This window comes from Anguilla anguilla, chromosome 5 (genome assembly GCF_013347855.1).
Source record: "Anguilla anguilla isolate fAngAng1 chromosome 5, fAngAng1.pri, whole genome shotgun sequence".
NCBI classification, from domain to species: Eukaryota; Metazoa; Chordata; class Actinopteri; order Anguilliformes; family Anguillidae; genus Anguilla; species Anguilla anguilla.
This window is the reverse complement of record NC_049205.1, coordinates 44,597,980-44,606,785: the sequence shown is the minus strand read 5'-3', so window position 1 is coordinate 44,606,785 and position 8,806 is coordinate 44,597,980. Positions and strand designations below refer to the sequence as shown.

The 8,806-nt window shown below is 41.4% G+C and overlaps 1 protein-coding gene across 1 annotated transcript; it reads right to left on the bottom strand.

The window, feature by feature from the left end:
* Window positions 1–69: 69 nt before the first annotated feature.
* slc28a1 (solute carrier family 28 member 1) lies at window positions 70–8,436 on the bottom strand. Its single transcript, XM_035419344.1, has 18 exons — window positions 8,288–8,436; window positions 7,840–7,919; window positions 7,690–7,751; window positions 7,161–7,252; window positions 6,391–6,580; window positions 5,921–6,062; window positions 5,410–5,523; window positions 5,214–5,291; window positions 5,016–5,096; window positions 4,809–4,889; window positions 4,240–4,365; window positions 3,607–3,737; window positions 3,221–3,389; window positions 2,860–3,057; window positions 2,211–2,292; window positions 1,906–2,004; window positions 983–1,088; window positions 70–553 (listed from the first exon to the last, which is right to left on the bottom strand). Exons 1-18 carry the CDS (start codon window positions 8,289–8,291, stop codon window positions 439–441), a joined length of 1,950 nt encoding a protein of 649 aa, XP_035275235.1. The 5' UTR covers window positions 8,292–8,436; the 3' UTR covers window positions 70–438.
* Window positions 8,437–8,806: the final 370 nt, after the last annotated feature.

The following is an 8,806-nucleotide window of genomic DNA, read 5'->3' as shown; positions in this document are numbered from 1 at the left end:
GTCTGAAGCCATTGCCTGGGGTCTCGAAAGACCCACCTTGTCAAATCGCCAAGTGCAGTTTTGGAACGTTTACAATCAGACGTCTTGGAATTTTGCAAGTTACATCCAGTCTCGTTGCGAATCATTGATCTGAACTGGCCTTTAGCCAGACAGTGAGTTTACTGCAACCAGAGTTTGTATCATAATCCTCAGAGACAGTCAGTGACCCGCACTACTCCACAGGTTTTTAAGAACATGAGTAATTTCATACATAAATTAGTGTATACAACACATATCTGATATCACATAACACATCCTCTTATTAATCAACACAGCTAGAAAAATAACATTTTATCATGTAGAAGTTAAAGCCTCTGGAAGAAATCTATGTAGATCTCAAATCAAAAAATTCAAAAATTTTCTCCTAAAGTCCTTGAGCGAGGTAATCATGAGGAAGGCCTACAGGCACAATGTGTTGTTGTAAAGACCACAGCAATTGTTGAAGTATAACGTGGCATTCTGCACCGAGCTCCAAGTTCCCTCAAAAATGGCAGTTTCGTTGTCCCAGGAGGTGCTGTAGAACAACAGGGATTTGAGGATGCAGTGTTGTTGAAGCAAAAGCATTCTGTGAGAAATTTCCTTACTGTAATGTCACAATACCACATTAATTTCCTTGATTGCTAATGAGCCAATGGCTTTCAAGGGGTGTTGTTATACATCTGAAAGCCTTCCTGGATAGGTTTGATTTCCTGCTTTGCCCCCTCCCCCCTACACTGGGAAGATATGCTGTTTCAATATATGCTATGAAAGGCACAAAATGGCGTGGCCAAATCCACACAGATGTATACAACTAGAATGTTCAAGAGTAATACACACATTTTTAAGGTTAAGTGCAGAGTTCTGATTGCAATACATGTACTGGCCTTACAACAAATCTATTCTCTTTTAATTCCTCCTCAGCTGGATGTTAACAATTTTATTCTAACTGGAACTAAATTCTTACCTTTTAAAGAGGTCTGAGCAGCAGTTTGTGAGCTCTGGAAATGTACTGTTGAAGTCTGCATTTCTGAACACATCCAAACAGTCAGTTGGGGGGACAAACAGAATTCCTGCCAAAGACAGTTCATACTTGTTTTGTATGTTTCAAATCAGGTCAGTTACGATTTTATGGCTTCAAATGAAAAATACTGAGCAAGGATAGACACACTGAGGAGATTAGGTTCATTATTTAACTTTACATAGTTCATGATTATGGATATTTTGAATGCATCATGTGTGCTTGAAATGAATTCAACTTATAAAATATTCAAAACATTGTACATTTCTCTTTCAGAGTGAAAGTTTCGGCAGGCTTCTTAAATGCTTTCAAAATACATAGGATGGACTGAAATGCTATTGACACAGGGAATAAAGTTTGTCCCGGTTTTATTTAAGTACATCAAAAGGCATACATCTGGATGTTACATCACACGGCTTTTTTTGTAACAGTCCATGGAGTGCCGCAGCTGAAGTGCATGCATTCCACTACCGTACTTTCCTATAAGCCTGTTGCTATTTTCCACACTTAAAGGCTCACGTTACTAAATGGGAGCGGGTGCCGATCGGAGTAGAGTTTGGATCTCTTACTGACGGTACTCGCAGACCGTGTGCACCTGGCGTGTAGCGGGGACGAACTAAGGCAGCGGTAACCTGAGAATCACTGGGCAGCGTGTCCCGCTCTGCCGCTGGTGCGACACATCTCGTCATCGTAGGCTGTAAAGGGCAGGGATCGTCGGCTAATGACACAACCCAGACTACAAACTGTGACCATAGCGCGCAGCCCGCTCGTGTGGAAAATGTCTTTCGCCTCTAATTCGGGAGCCTAGCGCATCGCTTTGGAAGCCTAGCGCGTCTCAGCAGTGGCGGGGTAGTTACGTAAACTCTTACCAGCAACAGAAGCGTTGAGCAGAGACACACAGGTCCCGGTCAACAGGGCCCGCATCACCGCTTGAGAGATATCTCCCCTTCTGGATGGGCATATAGAGGCTTAAAACAAAATGGAAGAGAGGGACACACATGAGGCCAGCCAGATCACTGTCAAACATTCTCATTACAAAATGGGGTTTTATAAAAAAGAAAATTAATAAAAGGAAGGGGCAAATGACAGAAAAGCAGTTTCCTAAAGCTAAAATCTGAATATATCAGATAGAATGAACAATGTAAATTCTATGAAAAGAAACTTCCTCACTCACACAGCCCTCCGATCATGATCCCAAGCGAACTGAAATTTGCAAATCCGCAGAGAGCGAAAGTGCAGATGGTCTCTGATCGTGCCTGGCATGAAAAGAGGTTTAGATGAGCGTGTGGGCGCACAAAAGCCATAATGATTCTTGGTACATTTTTGTTTATTCTTGATTTATCATGATACTGACCGCAATATACTGCTTGAGTTTAGCTAACACTGAACCAGGGTGACTTCATGTATCTGTTTTTAGAGTTTATCAATCAGTTGATATTTAGTGAAATAAGTCACTTGGAAGTTGTCCCAAAGTAAAACTACACACAGCCTTCTGATTATGAGCCACATTCCATAATCGCCATTCCCACATTGCCACCCTTTGAGCCACACATTCTTCTGATTCCAGAGGTGTAGTTAATATCCCTATAGGATACAAAATAGCAGCATTCTGTGCCTTCGAGTATGTCTTACAGGGCTCCATTTAGTACCTGTAGCATTGCACCTTGAACAGCAAGGCCAAAGAATGCCTAGCAACCAAAAGGTGGTCTTAAAATAAACACTGTTGATACAGGCCTTCTAGGATCAGCGTTTGGTCACCTTGCAGTGTGTGGTAAACTAGCAGTTACAGTACAACAGCAGAATAATAATCTTTGCATACTTACTGATATCCACTGTACGGTTGTGCCATTCATGACAGGCAGGCCATTCAGCCTGTTAGTCTTCAGCTCCGAGAGCCTCTCATAGGCCAGGAATTCATTGAGGAACAGCTTTGTGCCAATGAGCTCAGCAGCTACATAAGACTCTTCATAGGGGATTCCCATCATGAACGTCACCGGCATGAACACATAAGAGCAGATCATCTGTAGGGAAAGGACAGCAGAGTCTCACAATTGCATGTCCATTATTGCACTCAATTACACTGAAAATGCTAAACAACTTCATTTCCCAAAATCCCTACAATGTACTGTTTTTAAAAGGCACCCAATTTCACCTGGATGAGCCAGAAGGTGTGTGGAACTCTACCTGAAAAGTGATGTCAGGATATCCCACCATGCCTCCCAGCCACCTCAGTGCAGCATTTATGAAGTCCAGGATTGCAAGGAAAGCAATTAGATTAGCAGCAATGTTGGCAACCAGTCCAATGGAGGCAGATGCTCCATTGCTGGCAGCTTCCAGAAGATTCTGTTCACCACTATTGTATGAGAAAGAGCCCTTCATCAAAACTTGGCAAAGAAGGATGCAAAGAAAATAAAGAAGAGAGAAAGAGGACAAGCAAAGGACTTTTCCTAATATCATACCTTAAAACGTAAATTAAAATTTCTAAAACAGTGGCTATAGCTTGTCACAGTTCCCTTAAGATAAGCACAGATCATAATAAGATGTTTAGATTTTGTTTTTCTGACACATACCCGCTGTCCACTTTGATTTCTCCCTCAGTCTTGAACTTGCTCTCCTCAGTCTCAGGATAGGAAAGCTTAGCAAGAGCCAGGGCGCATGGTGCAGCCATCACAGAGGCTGAGATCAAAGAGGAAGCATCAATCTGTAGGAGGATCGACTGAACGTTAGCTACATCTCCGTAGCCATGCTGAAGTGTATTCACCTTGGATCCTGACATTTTCAGGATAAGTGGTATCACTGTAATGTGAGTTAGTTACTAGTGTGTGTATTTACCTTACTGATGTCATACTTTGCCAATTTTGTTTCATTGGAAAGAGAATGCTTCCAAATGTTACATAACAGATCATGACAAAAACAAACAACATTTAACATCCAGTTAAATCTGCTTAACTACATTGCAACAATAGTTAGATCCCTGGTCGGTGATGATCACATATCAAGTTGATTGAAATTGATCAATTAATTAATTTTACAGTGATACATACACATACATACCGCATGCAGACTGACACTTTTGGTTTGAAAGTAAGAGCACAGTTTTAATGCAAAACTCAAAAAGCGGGTCTTTATGGTTCATGCCTGAGAAAAGAAAGAGATGAGAAGGGAAGGAAACACGAAAAAGGCTCACATGCTCGTGCACTCACCCCAAATGAGATGTAAGCCCCCATGACGCTCCCGGCGATGGTGGCGAACCCCCCAGTCATGACAGCGTGGATCTCAGATTTGGTCATGTCCGGCAGATAGGGCCGGATCAGCAGAGGAGCTTCAGTCTGGGGAGGAGTAAAACTGACATTGTAAAAGCATGCTAACAGCACACCTCCACCATCTGCCATCCATTACATCAGAGCAAGACACATGTGAATACCTCAGCACCTTGTATTAAGCTGATAAGACACACTACACGGCCAAAAGTATGTGGACACCTGACATCCAACATCTTATCCAAAATGATGGGCATTAATATGGAGTTGGTCCAGCCTTTGCTCCAATAACAACCCCCACTCTTCTGGGATGACTTTATACTAGATACTGGAACATTGCTGCAGGGATTTGTTTCCATTCAGCCAAAAGAGCATTAGTGAGATCAGGCACCTTGTGGGCAATTACGCGGGGCTCACAGCTAGCTTTACAATTTATCCCAAAGGTGTTGGAAGGGGTTGAGGTCAGGGTTCTGTGAAGGCCAGTCACGTTAAATGACAAAATAGCCATATACCTGCCCGACGAATATGTTGCCTGCAACACTGAGGGTCTCGGTAGGTGAGGTTCCCATGGTGATCTGCATGACCCATGCGATCTGAGAGACAGGGAAGATCACATAACTTTCTGTCATCAGAGAGACCCAACAGAACAAAACTGGCTATGAATATGGTCACAAATGTGAAATATGCCTGATAAAACACAACATCTAAACATTCTTTACCTTAATGATCAGCCACTGCATTATCCCAAGGTAATAAAGGACGGACATGACACTGCTGAAAAAAACCACAATCGGCAATGCCTAGGGAAAAAAGAAACATTAAGCCTATAGAAAACATAAAGGCGAGAAATATATACAGTCATACCATGTGTCTACAATAACAACTGAAATTTAAATAAAATAGAAACAGTCACTGACCTGGAAAGCAAATGCTTGTTTCACTAGTGCATCTCCAAAAACAAACGATGAGCCAGCCACGGTGTAGTTTAGGAATGTCTGACAGAGAAAACAGAAAAAAGAGACATGTTAATTGACCATAATTTATTAATTATATATTTCTAACAAGGGAAAATTTCTTTTCAAGTTAAAGTTCGGAAAAGCACAATGCTGATACCTGAACTTGGTCTCCAAGCCACTGGAAGGCTATAAGACCTGGTTCGGTTCTTATAACAAACAGGCCAATGACAAACTGCAAACCAAGGCCCCAAAAAACAGCCCGCCATGACACCTGGATAACAGAAACATGAGAGAAACATGAGAATGAGAAGGGAACAACAGCGCAATCTTCTTCTTTGTTTGACACCTTGGATAGAAATCATTCTTCTCTAAATGTAACACACACACAGCCCCACACATTTCAAACCATTTGCCAAAAAATGAAGATCAGACACCTCCCGGCTCACTGCATAAAACAGCAATGCGTGACCTCAGGGCAAGAGGAAATACAAAGTCTAAAACTATTTCAAGATAAGGAAAAACACATGGAGGTGACTGTGGATGATGACAACCATGGGAAAGGCCACAGCCCTCCTTACTTTCCTGTTCCTCCCCCTTGCCCCACCCCCTCCTCCACCCTACTCGCCTCTCATGGGAACGACATTTGCTGTTGGCCGCTTACTGCTTACCACTCTTCTGTGAGCCGAGAAGATGTAGAGCAGGACAACGAACATGCAGACTCCTCCAAAGGAGATGAGCTGCACCGGCCGCTTGGACGTGTCCACCACAAGCCATGCAACCAGCAGTCCCAGAACCACCACGATGAACACCCTGCGGAGTTAGGGTTAGAGGAGGTTTATGGTAGATTTACGGTTAGGGATTTAATTAAGCTGTATTGCTGAAGCTAACGTTTGGGAGTGTGATTCAAGTAATACAGTGTCAAACGGAATTGTAACTTTGTTTATGAAAATGTAATTCATTTGAAATAAAACCAAACTAGACTATAATTCCATAATGTACTTGCCACTCATACATATTTGTTATACGTTATGTGACTCTTGGTTGTTTGTGCCAGATGTGGAAGGACTATACTATTAAAAAATTATAAAAGATCTAGTGAGAAAAGATTAGCACATCTTTTCAACATTCATCTACTCACCACTTCAGCCACCTTAAGTTGGCCTTGAAGCATCTCCCAGCTGGCTTGAAGCATTTTTTTATGCTGTCCCCCTTATACCGCTTGATGAGTCCATAGACGGTGAAGAAAACTGCCACGCTAGTGAGGATGACCAGAGCGAGAGCCCTGTCAAAGTCCAGCACACAGGCAGCGACGAAATACGCCACGTAGCCTTCGGATTAAAACACACAGACAGCAACGACATCATACACTGACAAGATTAGGGCCCATCAGCAGTAATAACTCTATAAAACGCTGTTATATGACTATACGACGAGCCAAAAAAAAAGTTTGTTTTTTTGCCTAGCTTGAAAACGTGCCTAGCATGAGTCTGCCTGAAACTATATACAACAGTCATCCTTTGTGGTGTTCAAATAAACCTGTGACACTTTTCTATAGTTTTAATTAAAAATAATAATTAATTCCCCAATTTGGAATGCAAGTGGAAGGCATTTTGGAATAATTGTAAAAGTTAGACTCAGTCAATGCGGCAGACCCATGTTGCCAGATAACGACTCTTGTCACTCCGGAACTCGCTCACAACGGGTGTCTGACTGGACACACAACCTGGGGATAAGTTGGGGAATACTGGAATTAGATAGCTTCATCAAGGAGCCAGATTAAGTTAGAATGTTGGAATGAATTTGCTGATCAATAGACACATGTAATGAATCAGGTTTGGTTGTTTGGCGAGAAGTCACTTGTCCTTTCCGCACATTCCAGAAAGACCAAAAAAGATCACCTGTACCTACCTGCAGCCAGCAGAACTAGTACAATGTTCTTGATGGTCTGTGTATGAGATTTAAAGAAACCTTCCACTTTGGAGGCAGACTTTGAGACCTTGCTGAAACAAAAAGAAGAAAAGAAAAAAACATGAACTTATAGTTCACACATGATTTAGGGATGTGTGTCATACAGTGGTGCCATCCTTGATTTTAACCCCAACTGTTAAAACCAGTGTTATGACAACATAGTATTATTTCTTGGAAACCATGTGAAATTTAAATGCAGATAATATATTTGATTTCTGACAAGCACCGTGTTGCATATGGACTGGCAATACGTTTTACAGGTCATTCTCAAATTATAATGTGAGCATTTACCATTCAGTTGTCCCTTCAAACATTTCATACACAACTAAATTACTTTTGAGAAGTACAACTTTTAAAACTGTCGAACCGATGCGAAACAGCAGATAGACACCAGGCATATGAAAATGTCATCAGAGTTACAAGTATTAATTACACTTGTACTATTATTCGACAGTTCACTTTACAATACCTGATGTATTTATTGGATGCATTGTTATTTTCTTTTTCAATGTCATCCTTAAGGTCGTCTTCCTAAGAAAAACAAAGAAAACATCTGTTTAATTATTTTTGGCTTTTAAATTGATGCCATTTTTTTGTCTTGTGTTTTGTTCCCACTCACCTGCAGCTCAAATGTTGGGTTGTCCAAACCGTGACCGTTGCATTGAGACACACTTTTCAGCTGGATGTCATCATTTCTAGCTGAAAGATATAAAGAAACACAATGCTTTCTTTTCCATGGCAGACTCAATAAGAGGCATGCATCTTCTTGTCCAACTGATAAAGGTTCGAGCTGTTTTTTCAGTCAGAGATCAATCATTTCCCTGTCCGCGGGAGGAAAAACACAAGGGGGAGACGACCTACAAAAAATACTAAACCTTCCCTCTCTCTGAAAGTTTTATATACCAAATAAAGTGTAGCATTGCACTTTACACAAAATTAATCCACCATTTTCTTTGGGCTCTTACTGGAGAGAGTAGAGTGCAAAAGAAAACAAACAAAACAAAATGCTCAATCTGGATCCCTTTAAACCAACCAGCAAAAGAAGTGCGGTCAATCTAATAGCTTACTCATTGTGAGGCTTCTGAGTCTCAGGGACGGACGGTAATGTGGGAAGAGAAAAATACCACAGGAAAATATAGTCTGCCCACGTTGGAGCTTATCATTAATGGACTGAGGTGCAGAACTGCTTTAATTGGCTTCTTCTGGGCTGGTGCTGTGACAGCAGTTAGAGTAAAACACTGACTTGCAAAACGCAGAAGCATGCATATTTATTGGCTTGAGTTTTAATGTTATGTCGCAATACAGTAAGAAGATAAGGGTCTTATTGAGAGACTGATAAAAGTCACTGAGAAGAAATTATGGACACACCCCTTCCTCCCCACACCCATGCACATGTACACACGCGTACACACACACGCACACACACTCATAAACCCCTTACACACACTCTCTGAGTTCTCTATTAAAGTATTCCTGATTACTGAGATATAGGCAAAGTGTAGTTGTAGCAAGAATGTTAAAACCAAATTTTACAACAAATAGTTAAACTTATTTTGTCCTTGCCTTGATTGTGTCATAGAGAGTCT

Coding starts and splice junctions, on each gene's coding strand:
- slc28a1 (XM_035419344.1), bottom strand. Junction 4,366..4,808: donor GCAACATATTCGTCGGGCAG/GTATATGGCTAT, acceptor ACTCCTCCCCAG/ACTGAAGCTCCTCTGCTGAT. Junction 2,293..2,859: donor CAACCGTACAGTGGATATCA/GTAAGTATGCAA, acceptor TTTTCATGCCAG/GCACGATCAGAGACCATCTG.